This window comes from Abramis brama (genome assembly GCF_963993115.1).
Source record: "Abramis brama genome assembly, chromosome: 10".
Classification (NCBI taxonomy): Eukaryota; Metazoa; Chordata; class Actinopteri; order Cypriniformes; family Leuciscidae; genus Abramis; species Abramis brama.
The window spans coordinates 39,212,179-39,226,166 of record NC_139972.1 but is presented as its reverse complement, the minus strand read 5'-3'; the positions used below and the strand labels follow the sequence as shown (position 1 = coordinate 39,226,166).

The window sequence follows — 13,988 nt, the reverse complement described above, 5'->3', positions numbered from 1 at the left end:
TATAAACTCTAAACTCATAAACTCTGAGTGTGTGTGTGTGTGTGTGTGTGAACCCACATACACACACACACTCTCTAAACTCATTTAAACTTAAACTCTAAACTCATTTAAACTTATAAACTCAAAACTCAAAAACTCGTAAACTAATTTAAACTTCAAACCACTTTAAACTTCGTACGTATAAAGCTCCCAGCTCCCAAGCAACTCCATAGCAACCAAACTTGAGTACCCTAGCAACCATTTTGCAAGACCTATATCTCTGTATCAGAACATTGTATAGAGATGAGGTTTGGCTCTTTTGACTCATGCTAGCAAACAGCACTTCCAACATGCTACACATGCTAGCAGTGAATAGCTACATGCTAATAGCGATTAGTTAAGTGCTAAATCATACCAAGATCATGCTAAGAACTATACAAACTCCATAGTAACCATCTGTGACAACTACCAACCACCAAGTAACACCATAGCAACCACCCAGAACACCCTAGCAACACCCTAGCAACCACCCAGAATACCCTAGCAACACCATAGCAACTACCAAAACACCCTAGCAACCACCTAGCAACATCATAGCAACCACCCAGAACACCCTAGCAACCACCTAGCAACACCATAGCAACCACCAAAACACCCTAGCAACCACCTAGCAACATCCTAGCAACCACCTGGAATACCCTAGCAACACCATAGCAACCACCCATAATACCCTAGCAACCGCCTAGCAACACCATAGCAACCACCAAAACACCCTAGTAACCGCCTAGCAACCACCCAGAATACCCTAGCAACCGCCTAGCAACACCCTAGCAACCACCCAGAACACCCTAGCAACCGCCTAGCAACACCATAGCAACCGCTAAAACACCCTAGCAACCGCCTAGCAACCACCCAGAACACCCTAGTAACCGCCTAGCAACCACCCAAAATACCTTAGCAACCGCCTAGCAACACCCTAGCAACCACCCAAAATACCCTAGCAACCGCTTAGCAACACCCTAGCAACCACCCAGAACACCCTAGCAACCACCTAGCAACCACCCAGAACACCCTAGCAACCAAACAGAATACCCTAGCAACAACCTAGCAACACCATAGCAACCACCCAGAACACCCTAGCAACCACCAAAAACACCCTAGCAACCGCCTAGCAACCACCCAGAACACCCTAGCAACTGCCTAGCAACCACCCAGAACACCTTAGCAACCCACTAGAAAACCCCCAACAACTTTTTAACTTTAAAATACTTTAAACTTTAAACTAATTTAAACATTAAACTAATTTAAACTTTAAACTAATTTAAACTTCAAACTAATTTAAACTTTAGACTAATTTAAACTTTAAACTAATTTAAGCTTCAAACTAATTTAAACTTTAGACTAATTTAAACTTTAAACTAATTTAAGCTTCAAACTAATTTTAACTTTAAACTATTTTAAACTTCTAACTAATTTAAACTTTAAACTAATTTAAACTTGAAACTACTTTAAACTCCAAACTACTTTTAACTTCTTCAAACTTTCTGGTCCAGCTTTCTCAAGCCAACTTAAAGTTTGTCTCGACGAACTTTTTAATCTAGTTATTATTATTATTCTTCTTACTAAAAATTTATCCCCTATCTCCTCCTAGAGCTTTAACTCTACATACTCCAAACTCGGCTCAGACCTTCAGACTATTCTGACTTGAGTTGCTATATCTTTTCAGACTGATCGGACTTACGGTTTTCCTAATATTGCCGATCAAAACTCGGAAAAACTCCCATTGACTTACATTGGGGAGTTCTAAAAAATTCAAATCTAGATTCAAACTGGCCAACCGACGAAAATTCAAATCAAAATACCTTGAAGACTAATTCAAACTGCCATTCTATATAATATATAAGCCATTGAGACTCAATTAAACTAATCAACTCATCTATCTATCTACTTCAAACTATTTTAAACTTTAAACTACTTTAAACTTCAAACTAAATTAAACTTCAAACTAATATAAACTTTAAACTTCTTTAAACTTCAAACTTAAGCTTTAACTCATTTAAACTTATAAACTGTAAACTCATTTAAACTTATAAACTCAAAACTCATTTAAACTTACAAACCAAATTCAAAAACGTGTACACTTATAAACTCATCCATTTATACACTTATAAACTCTAAACTCATAAACTCTGAGTGTGTGTGTGTGTGTGTGTGTGTGTGAACCCACATACACACACACACTCTCTAAACTCATTTAAACTTAAACTCTAAACTCATTTAAACTTATAAACTCAAAACTCAAAAACTCGTAAACTAATTTAAACTTCAAACCACTTTAAACTTCGTACGTATAAAGCTCCCAGCTCCCAAGCAACTCCATAGCAACCAAACTTGAGTACCCTAGCAACCATTTTGCAAGACCTATATCTCTGTATCAGAACATTGTATAGAGATGAGGTTTGGCTCTTTTGACTCATGCTAGCAAACAGCACTTCCAACATGCTACACATGCTAGCAGTGAATAGCTACATGCTAATAGCGATTAGTTAAGTGCTAAATCATACCAAGATCATGCTAAGAACTATACAAACTCCATAGTAACCATCTGTGACAACTACCAACCACCAAGTAACACCATAGCAACCACCCAGAACACCCTAGCAACACCCTAGCAACCACCCAGAATACCCTAGCAACACCATAGCAACTACCAAAACACCCTAGCAACCACCTAGCAACATCATAGCAACCACCCAGAACACCCTAGCAACCACCTAGCAACACCATAGCAACCACCAAAACACCCTAGCAACCACCTAGCAACATCCTAGCAACCACCTGGAATACCCTAGCAACACCATAGCAACCACCCATAATACCCTAGCAACCGCCTAGCAACACCATAGCAACCACCAAAACACCCTAGTAACCGCCTAGCAACCACCCAGAATACCCTAGCAACCGCCTAGCAACACCCTAGCAACCACCCAGAACACCCTAGCAACCGCCTAGCAACACCATAGCAACCGCTAAAACACCCTAGCAACCGCCTAGCAACCACCCAGAACACACTAGTAACCGCCTAGCAACCACCCAAAATACCTTAGCAACCGCCTAGCAACACCCTAGCAACCACCCAAAATACCCTAGCAACCGCTTAGCAACACCCTAGCAACCACCCAGAACACCCTAGCAACCACCTAGCAACCACCCAGAACACCCTAGCAACCAAACAGAATACCCTAGCAACAACCTAGCAACACCATAGCAACCACCCAGAACACCCTAGCAACCACCAAAAACACCCTAGCAACCGCCTAGCAACCACCCAGAACACCCTAGCAACTGCCTAGCAACCACCCAGAACACCTTAGCAACCCACTAGAAAACCCCCAACAACTTTTTAACTTTAAAATACTTTAAACTTTAAACTAATTTAAACATTAAACTAATTTAAACTTTAAACTAATTTAAACTTCAAACTAATTTAAACTTTAGACTAATTTAAACTTTAAACTAATTTAAGCTTCAAACTAATTTTAACTTTAAACTATTTTAAACTTCTAACTAATTTAAACTTTAAACTAATTTAAACTTGAAACTACTTTAAACTCCAAACTACTTTTAACTTCTTCAAACTTTCTGGTCCAGCTTTCTCAAGCCAACTTAAAGTTTGTCTCGACGAACTTTTTAATCTAGTTATTATTATTATTCTTCTTACTAAAAATTTATCCCCTATCTCCTCCTAGAGCTTTAACTCTACATACTCCAAACTCGGCTCAGACCTTCAGACTATTCTGACTTGAGTTGCTATATCTTTTCAGACTGATCGGACTTACGGTTTTCCTAATATTGCCGATCAAAACTCGGAAAAACTCCCATTGACTTACATTGGGGAGTTCTAAAAAATTCAAATCTAGATTCAAACTGGCCAACCGACGAAAATTCAAATCAAAATACCTTGAAGACTAATTCAAACTGCCGTTCTATATACTATATTAGCCAATGAGACTCAATTAAACTAATCAACTCATCTATCTATCTACTTCAAACTATTTTAAACTTTAAACTACTTTAAACTTCAAACTAAATTAAACTTCAAACTAATATAAACTTTAAACTTCTTTAAACTTCAAACTTAAGCTTTAACTCATTTAAACTTATAAACTGTAAACTCATTTAAACTTATAAACTCAAAACTCATTTAAACTTACAAACCAAATTCAAAAACGTGTACACTTATAAACTCATCCATTTATACACTTATAAACTCTAAACTCATAAACTCTGAGTGTGTGTGTGTGTGTGTGTGAACCCACATACACACACACACTCTTTAAACTCATTTAAACTTAAACTCTAAACTCATTTAAACTTATAAACTCAAAACTCAAAAACTCGTAAACTAATTTAAACTTCAAACCACTTTAAACTTCGTACGTATAAAGCTCCCAGCTCCCAAGCAACTCCATAGCAACCAAACTTGAGTACCCTAGCAACCATTTTGCAAGACCTATATCTCTGTATCAGAACATTGTATAGAGATGAGGTTTGGCTCTTTTGACTCATGCTAGCAAACAGCACTTCCAACATGCTACACATGCTAGCAGTGAATAGCTACATGCTAATAGCGATTAGTTAAGTGCTAAATCATACCAAGATCATGCTAAGAACTATACAAACTCCATAGTAACCATCTGTGACAACTACCAACCACCAAGTAACACCATAGCAACCACCCAGAACACCCTAGCAACACCCTAGCAACCACCCAGAATACCCTAGCAACACCATAGCAACTACCAAAACACCCTAGCAACCACCTAGCAACATCATAGCAACCACCCAGAACACCCTAGCAACCACCTAGCAACACCATAGCAACCACCAAAACACCCTAGCAACCACCTAGCAACATCCTAGCAACCACCTGGAATACCCTAGCAACACCATAGCAACCACCCATAATACCCTAGCAACCGCCTAGCAACACCATAGCAACCACCAAAACACCCTAGTAACCGCCTAGCAACCACCCAGAATACCCTAGCAACCGCCTAGCAACACCCTAGCAACCACCCAGAACACCCTAGCAACCGCCTAGCAACACCATAGCAACCGCTAAAACACCCTAGCAACCGCCTAGCAACCACCCAGAACACCCTAGTAACCGCCTAGCAACCACCCAAAATACCTTAGCAACCGCCTAGCAACACCCTAGCAACCACCCAAAATACCCTAGCAACCGCTTAGCAACACCCTAGCAACCACCCAGAACACCCTAGCAACCACCTAGCAACCACCCAGAACACCCTAGCAACCAAACAGAATACCCTAGCAACAACCTAGCAACACCATAGCAACCACCCAGAACACCCTAGCAACCACCAAAAACACCCTAGCAACCGCCTAGCAACCACCCAGAACACCCTAGCAACTGCCTAGCAACCACCCAGAACACCTTAGCAACCCACTAGAAAACCCCCAACAACTTTTTAACTTTAAAATACTTTAAACTTTAAACTAATTTAAACATTAAACTTATTTAAACTTTAAACTAATTTAAACTTCAAACTAATTTAAACTTTAGACTAATTTAAACTTTAAACTAATTTAAGCTTCAAACTAATTTTAACTTTAAACTATTTTAAACTTCTAACTAATTTAAACTTTAAACTAATTTAAACTTGAAACTACTTTAAACTCCAAACTACTTTTAACTTCTTCAAACTTTCTGGTCCAGCTTTCTCAAGCCAACTTAAAGTTTGTCTCGACGAACTTTTTAATCTAGTTAGCCTATATTTTTGTATTTTAATAATTGCATAATTACTTTGTGCATTGTAATGTCAGTCATCACACTAGAACATGGGAACAAATAAAAGTGAAGTACAAAAATATTCTACATAATGGTAATTTTTAGTTATATTATAGTCTCTTTTATAAAAGGCACTGTTAAATAAATGGTTGTCTGCAGGGGCGCAATTTGTGGGGGGGTTGGGGGGGAGATAACCCCCCCAATATTTAAATCTATGCATTACAACCCCCCCAATATTTATACCATGATCACATGAAAAGGAGGCATACCCAAACTTCAACCCCCCCAATGTTCAAACCAAATCTTCGCCCTTGGTTGTCTGTTTATAAAAGCAACCAAGAAAAAGGCTGAAAAAAAAAGATCTTAGTAGCCTACACTGTAAAATAATTTTTGCTGCATTAAATTAAGGCCATATAGTCATTTCAACTGTTAAATCTTGAGTAATGATGAATTGCTTTGACTTGTGAAAGTGAAAACTGATAAACTTTATTTATATTTATATTTCAATTATATTTTAACTAGCCTACCTGCAAGTGCATAAATAACTTTACTTAATTTATACTTGTATGCTTTATGGCTGCAATATAAGTTGCAGGATTCCACATCTACAGAAAGGCCTACAGAAGAGTCTGCACAGACAGAGGAGACATAGGCCTACAGGTGGGCAGTGTATAGCCAACTTTTCCTTTTTATTTGTTGCATGAGGCATGTGTCTAATATCTCTTGTTGCAGGCACTTGACCACTGGCTTTTCTTTACAAAGAACAATTGAAATAAAACTCAAGGAACTAAGCATATTTGTAATTTATTAAACATTTAATGAAAAGTTTTTTTTTTTTTTTTTGGCAATGTTGTGTAATATGGCACATGCAACAATGTCACAGGCCCTGTCAGGTGTGCAACCCCTCAGACTTTTCAGACACTGAAATCTTCCCTTTAGTTAGCCAAAGTTCATTTCATTGTGTGCCCTTGTCCTGGCTAGAGCTGCATTGTAACTGGTTTGGGTCAGGGAATGAAATAAAATATAAAACACCTGTCTGCAGGCAGGAACCTAATCACCTATGAAATAAATGCAGTTCTGTTAGGATCAACATAAGTGTATGTAATACAGTGAGCTTGATATTTAATTGTGGAACTTTTCTTACCACTTTCAAATAATGTGCATAAATGTGAATCTCTGAAAATTCTTAAGTCATGCACAGATCCTGGCCATTTTGCTTTCACATTTGTGATATGGAAGATTTTAGTCAACTGCCTTTTTTATTTGATATAATATTACTAATCTGGAATATTAAGAATCACAATAGTAACTGGGCTGCACATTTACATTGTGAACCCCCTTTCTGTTCACATAATCCCCTTCATTGAGGCCTTGATGGCAGTCTATGGTAGCCTATAGTCTATGGTACCAATCACATTAGTGAAGCCTGAGTGACATATCTGTAATCGGCATGGTCATGATTGCATGATCTTCATAAAAAATTATGATAGCCTAAAAAAAAAAAAAGAAAAAAACTGCTTTACAACATTGGGTCTTAAGTGGCTTGGAAATGCCACAAAAAAAACTGTTTTTTAAACCTAAAAGCGACAAAAAACGACAATCTCACGAATCACGAGAAAAAATATATATCTCAGAAAGTGCACTATCGCGCTGCGCTGGACTTCCCGTATCAGCTCCGCTTATGAAGCCGCGATCTAATCCTGTTTACATGAAATAAGCTGCTCCCGAGCAGGTTTAAGTTTGCGCATCTGTTGCTATGACAGCAAGTCCAGGATGAGCTTCAAAGAACCAAACAATCCAAGATCATGCCAAATCGTCAACAATCAAATCCAGCTAACTGAGTTAGCGACGTACGAAGAACGGGCCCCAGAACATAATGGTAACAGTGACAATCCATGTGATGATTGTAGGCTGTATCTTGAAGATTTTTGTATTGTATTGTATCTTCTGTTATAAAGACGAAGATTGATATTTCGTTAATTAAAAAAATAAATAAGAACACAATGTTGTAAAAAAAAAAAAAAACTTAGGCTATGTTCTGTTAGATGTGTTTTGACTACTTTCTGTTTAATTATATCTCTAGGTAATGAAGATATAGCCTATTAACAAATATAAATAAATCAATATATTATATAAAAAAAAACTTATGGGCCTATATAAAATATATTTTAAAAAAGGGCCTCATTGATTATTTTTGCCTGGGGCCCCCATTCAGTGTAGGTTCGCCTCTGATTGGGGGCTGCTACTATTTGCTTAAGCTTTTTGAACGTAGAAGTATGATAAAGGCATGATAGGCTATATACATTTTATGTGGATAAAGGCATATTTTGTACATGACTACACATGTCCTCATAAGGCTAAGAAAATATGTCGTTTTAACGACATAGCATCTTGTTATTACGAGAAAAGATGTCGTTAAAACGACATAAGATCTCGTTATTACGAGAAAATATGTCGTTTTAACGACATAACATCTCGTTATTACGACAGAATTGAGTGGAAAAATAATATGTATGTGGCAGCAATGCGTCACCGTAGTATTTCTCTCATGTCTGTGAATAATTCTCTTTCCTACCCAAGGCTACAAATCTTGGAAAATCCCTGTTTCTCCAGTTTGGTCTGAGAGAATTTCCACGTCTCACTTTTCTCTACTTGTACCTGTTTGATTATCAAGACACCTTTCTACCTTTCATACACACCTGCTGCCCTGCACACACAACCAACGCAGTGCAGGATGTCCTGCCCGACAACATGCTGGTTTGTGTCTGAGAACTCTCCCCATTGTTAACATACAACAGTTGAAATATAAGAAAACAGAGTGATTGTGTCTATGTAGCAGGAGCCAAGACAGCATCAGTGGATGGAGTTTCGGGTGAAGGTCTGTCTGTTGCCCTACCTGCTACTGATTAACTTTGCGTGGCAATGGCTGAGCGTTCATTACTGGATGTCATGGATTGTCATTGTTAATGCCATGTTAATGACAATATTGGAGTTCTTTTATATCTGGATACTATGGAAAAGAAGACAGATGAGGTACACACATGCATTTACCATATATACAGTACATACTGTACTGTACATGTATCCCAGCAGGCACAGGATGTAAACTCCAACGTTGGTTAGACGAATGAACGTCGGGTTGATGTTTAATTCCAATGTTTGTTTGACGTCAAGCTGAAACGTTGGACAGGATTTGAGTTTTGGTTGGAATAAACACTTTTTTTTTCTTTTTCTAAAAAGGTGAAATATATGAGAGTACACTTATTACCAGCTTCACTTATTACTAACCAGATTTACTTTATTTCTGTCAGATGGCTACAGAAGTTCTTATTGAGAATTAACAGAGGTTTAGATGTTAATGTTTGGTTGAAGATGTTTCGTTTCGTGATCAGTGTTGCTTTAGTTGTCCAGCTTGACTCTTGACTTTTTAACATTTGTTTATCTCTTGCTGCTGTAACTGTGTTTGTTATAGAAAGAACTACAGGACAAATTGTGGTGCTTATTCCAACCAAAATTCAACGTCTGTCTGACATTGGAGCTTGACGTCAAACAAACGTTGGGTTTAGACGTCAACCCGACTTTCATTTTCAACCAAAATATGACGTCTGACTGACGTTGGAGTAGTTGGAGTCCAACGTCTTCCTGACGTTACATTGACGTACTGTGTTTGCAATGTGGTTACAAGTGGTTGTGTGATTCGATCACAAATGTTTTGAATGTTTAGATGTTGTTGTTGCAGACCACTTGTAATCAGGTCACCAGAAAATATCTTAAAACACTAATGATTTCGTTTACACCTCATATTGAGAAAATCACTTTATACTCAGCATTCACAAGTCAGATATTGTGTGTGTTTATGTGTATATTTCAGCATCCTCCCTAAGATGTTTTTGTGGAGGATATGCCATCTGTTCTGCTTTGTGCTACTGTGGCCTGTGCTCCCTCAGATCTACTGTGACTTCGAATTCTACGGGGGACTCTGTTTCAGCTCAATCATTTACATCTGGGGTCGGAAACCTATTTTTCAGCTGGCACAGCAATGAAAACCAAAACAAGTTTAGATTTTTTTTTTTTTTTTTTTTTCAGTCAGAAAAGTTTGAGTTCAAACATGAAGAGATGAAACCTGTGAAGGAATTGTTTTTATTAATCATAACTAACATTCCTTTTTTCTTGTAGGAATAACATTTATATGCTTTTTAAAACTAAATGTCTTAATAACTATTACTCATTAAAAATGTTATCATTTATAAGTGATGTATAATTTCCAAGAAAGACAGGAAGTGAGAAAACGTCCTATGTGTAGGTGTGCATAATTATTAAGCAGGTTTTCTTTTACAGGTAAAATGGGCTAAAATAAATAAATAAATAAAAGATTTAACTCCTACTAATGCTATATATTAGTTATACTTATGCAATATTAATGCAATACTAGATATTGCTAAATTAAGGCGTGACCAATCTGGTTGGTAATAAGTGAAGCTGGTAGCTGGTAATCCTGTTTGCTTTCTGCTCAGAAAAAAAATTGGTTCCACTCTAAAGAGTGTTAAAGTAACTCTGAACAACAACCTACAGACACACCCAGACATCAAGATTCAGCATATGAATCTCAACAATGGTGACATGCTCCATGCTGCAATGCATACTGGGAGCCATGAGTTTTACACTATGGCGACTCCTTTTGTCGAAAATAGCTTTTGTCTTTGATGCCTGTTTTTTTTTTTTTTTTTTTGTAATGTTGTTAAAAAGTTTTTTAAAAAAACATGCACGCTTCACTGAAAGCTTCCGGATTTTTGGATACACGCTCCGAAGCCTCGGCACAGAACATAACATCACTAGCAATTGGTAACTAGCTATATTAAACATATATAATGTATATGATTATAAAATATACAAAATGTTACATTATATATTTCTCTATTTATGTGTGTTTATACTGCATGAGTAAATATATCTGCAATGTATTCATACACATGCAGTACCATATATTATCACATGTACATCTATTACTGAAAATAAATTACATACATTATGATATATTAGTAAATATATTGTCACATATTTTTCAATATATGTAAAGCGGCAATTCCTTATGTATTATTCAATATATTTTAATATATTAACACAATATATTATTTCTGTATATTTTCATATACAAGAAAATATATTTTCTTTGTGTAAGGACTGAAAGAGGTAATCTGACTGGCATGTAAAGCGATCAGTTACAGTTTGTCTTGTTTAACGTCATGTTTAGTGGTGGGTAAATGTCACTACAATAACAGACAGTGTTGGAGAAGCTATGGTAACACTTTACTTGAAGGGGTGTGCATAAGACTGACATGACACCTTCATAATCATGACATGGCAGATGTCATAAATATGAAGGAGGTCTTATGCATGTTTATGACAACTGTCATTAAGTGTCATTCGCTCAATTATGACATTTTTAATGCAAATATGACATTGTTTGAGATGTCTTTGTTATGACAACTTGACATTACCAAGACAACATAAATTGTCATAAATATGTCATAAACATGACATAGCAGATTAATTATCAAACTTAAGAAACCACTTAGCTTTATGGGTTAACATTACATTAAACTGTCATGTGATTGGTTTTGACATTGGCTGTCATGAGGCCATTATAACTGTGTCATGAATGTTTTTCTTGACCTCAACTACAGTGGTACAAATTTAATTTGTCATTAAAATGTTATAATGGCTTCATGACAGCCAATGTCAAAACCAACCACATGACCGTTTAATGAAATGTTAACCCATAAAGCTAAGTGGTTTCTTAAGTTTGATAGTTAATCTGCTATGTCATGTTAATGACAGGTTGTGTTGTCTTAGTAAAGTCAAGTTGCCATAACAAAGACATCTCACACAATGTCATATTTGCATTAAAAATGTCATAATTGAGCGAATGACACTTAATGACAGTTGTCATAAAACCTCCTTCATATTCATGACATGTGTCATGTCATGATTATGACGGTGTCATGTCAGTCTTATGCACACCCCTTTAAGTAAAGTGTTACTGAAGCTATTTTGAAACTGTAGTTTGACAAGCTACAAGCTTCTCATAAGTTAAAGTAGTCAAGATACAGTCAAGCTACCCTATTGAAAAAGTAGTTAGCTACAAGTTACTATCAGAAAGTAGCTAGCTACATTAAATAATTTTACAACGACATTGTATATTACAAATGAGTGAATAATTGTTAATGAAGAATGTTTTAACCCCTTAAGCCCTGAGGGCATTTTTAGAGTTTTTTTTTTCTGAGTGACATACACAAAACTAAAGACTAATAACTCCAAAACTATAGCAAGGAGAATCAAAAGGTATGTATTGTTTGATAGAACATTTTTTAAAGTTTTAGAAAATATACATTGCATTACACTGTAAAACCAAGCAGTTATATGTACTAAATAAAAATGAGGTAATTGCACTTAAATATGACCGAAAGTTATGTGGACACAATGATTGAAACATAACTCAAACTGAATGAGTTATAGAACATTTTTAGTTCCGAGCATGATAATTGGATAATAATTGTATAATAAAGTGATTAATTAAGTGCTGATTTAGCAGTGATGATCACCTGCTGTTAACTGTATGTATGTCACTGTATTGTTGCCAAATTCAGTTCACACATCACTGCTGTCCTGTTGGTTATCCTACAACACTTATTTTGGGAATATACAAATTGTATATTATTGTATATTATATATTGTTGTATATTATATACTGTATATACAATTGTAAATTTATAATTTTTATGATAAAAAAAAAAATCAATAACTTCACTGTAATTCACTGTATTGTTGCCAAATTCAGTTCACACATCACTGCTGTCCTGATGGTTATACTACAAAACTTGTTTTGGGAAAAATATATTTTAAATTGTATATACAATTGTAAATTTATAATTTTTATGATAAAAAAAAAAAAAAAATCAATAACTTCACTGTAATTCACTGTATTGTTGCCAAATTCAGTTCACACATCATTGCTGTCCTGTTGGTTATACTACAACACTTATTTTGGAAAAAAATATTTTTAATTGTATATATAATTGTAAATGGATCATTTTTATGATTTCTATTATGTAAAATATTCAATAACTTCACTGTAGTTCACTGTATTGTTGCCAAATTCAGTTTACACATCACTGCTGTCCTGATGGTTATAGTACAACACTTATTTTGGAAAAAATATATATTTTGCATATTTTTTTATGATTTTTATTTATGAAAAATATTCAATAACTTCATTGTAATTCAGTGTATTGTTGCCTAATACAGATCACACCTCACTGCTGTCTTGATGCTTATACTACAACACTTATTTTAGATAAATATCTTTTTGCATAATTTTATGATTATTATTTATGAAAAATAATCAATAACTTAACTGTAATTCACTCTAGTGTTGCCAAATTCAGTTCACGCATCACTGCTGTCCTGATGCATATATTACAACACTTTCTGGGGAAAAATTTATTTTTGTATAATCTTATGATTTTTTTATTATTACAAATATTCAATAACTTTACTGTTACACACTGCATTAATGCCTTATTCAAATACATCACTGATGGGCAGTACTTTGTTGGAGACAAAGTTCAAGTTACTGCCTTTGCAAGAAACAAATACTTTTTTGTTTTGTTTTTTAAATGCATGATAAAAGAGCTTAATTTTTCAGTAATGTTCATTTATTCTTTATACAAACATGAAAATCTATGAAGACAAAACCTGACATTTCGGTCAAGTTCCATCGTTACATGCAAGTAATCTTTTGTTTTTGTAGCCTATGTATTAATGTAGTTAGTTGAATGATTCTTATATACCTGTTCAGACTTAGACACAAGTTTTGTCTAACCTATCATATCTTAAGTTATTAATCAAATTATATACTTGAATCAGGGCTGTCCATCTAATGTTAATTTAGTTACAAAATGAACAAAATAACTCACTAAAAAATTAATGCGTTTAACCAATTCAGAGGGAGTTGGAATATTATATTTAAAGGGAAATGATCTATTGTCATTTGCACGCTCTTAACAAGTTAATGATGAGTGATTGACATTTTCATTGACATTGGCACTTCGTGAAAAGGAGTACCATGAATTGATTGACGTTTCAGCACTTCGTGAACAGGGACAGCGACCTTAGCGTAACACATAAATTCCTG

General features: G+C 35.5%; 1 protein-coding gene across 1 annotated transcript in view; it reads left to right on the top strand.

Moving 5' to 3' along the window:
• The window catches only part of LOC311090993 (bifunctional apoptosis regulator-like), a 30,142-nt gene extending 19,625 nt beyond the window's left edge, over positions 1-10,517 (top strand). Inside the window, exons 6-8 of the mRNA XM_084126687.1 lie at positions 8,375-8,551; positions 8,631-8,827; positions 9,666-10,517. Of these exons, the coding sequence (XP_083982813.1) occupies positions 8,375-8,551; positions 8,631-8,827; positions 9,666-9,837 (546 nt within the window). The 3' untranslated portion in view covers positions 9,838-10,517. The remainder of the gene's footprint in view (positions 1-8,374; positions 8,552-8,630; positions 8,828-9,665) is intronic.
• The last annotated feature ends 3,471 nt before the right edge of the window (positions 10,518-13,988 follow it).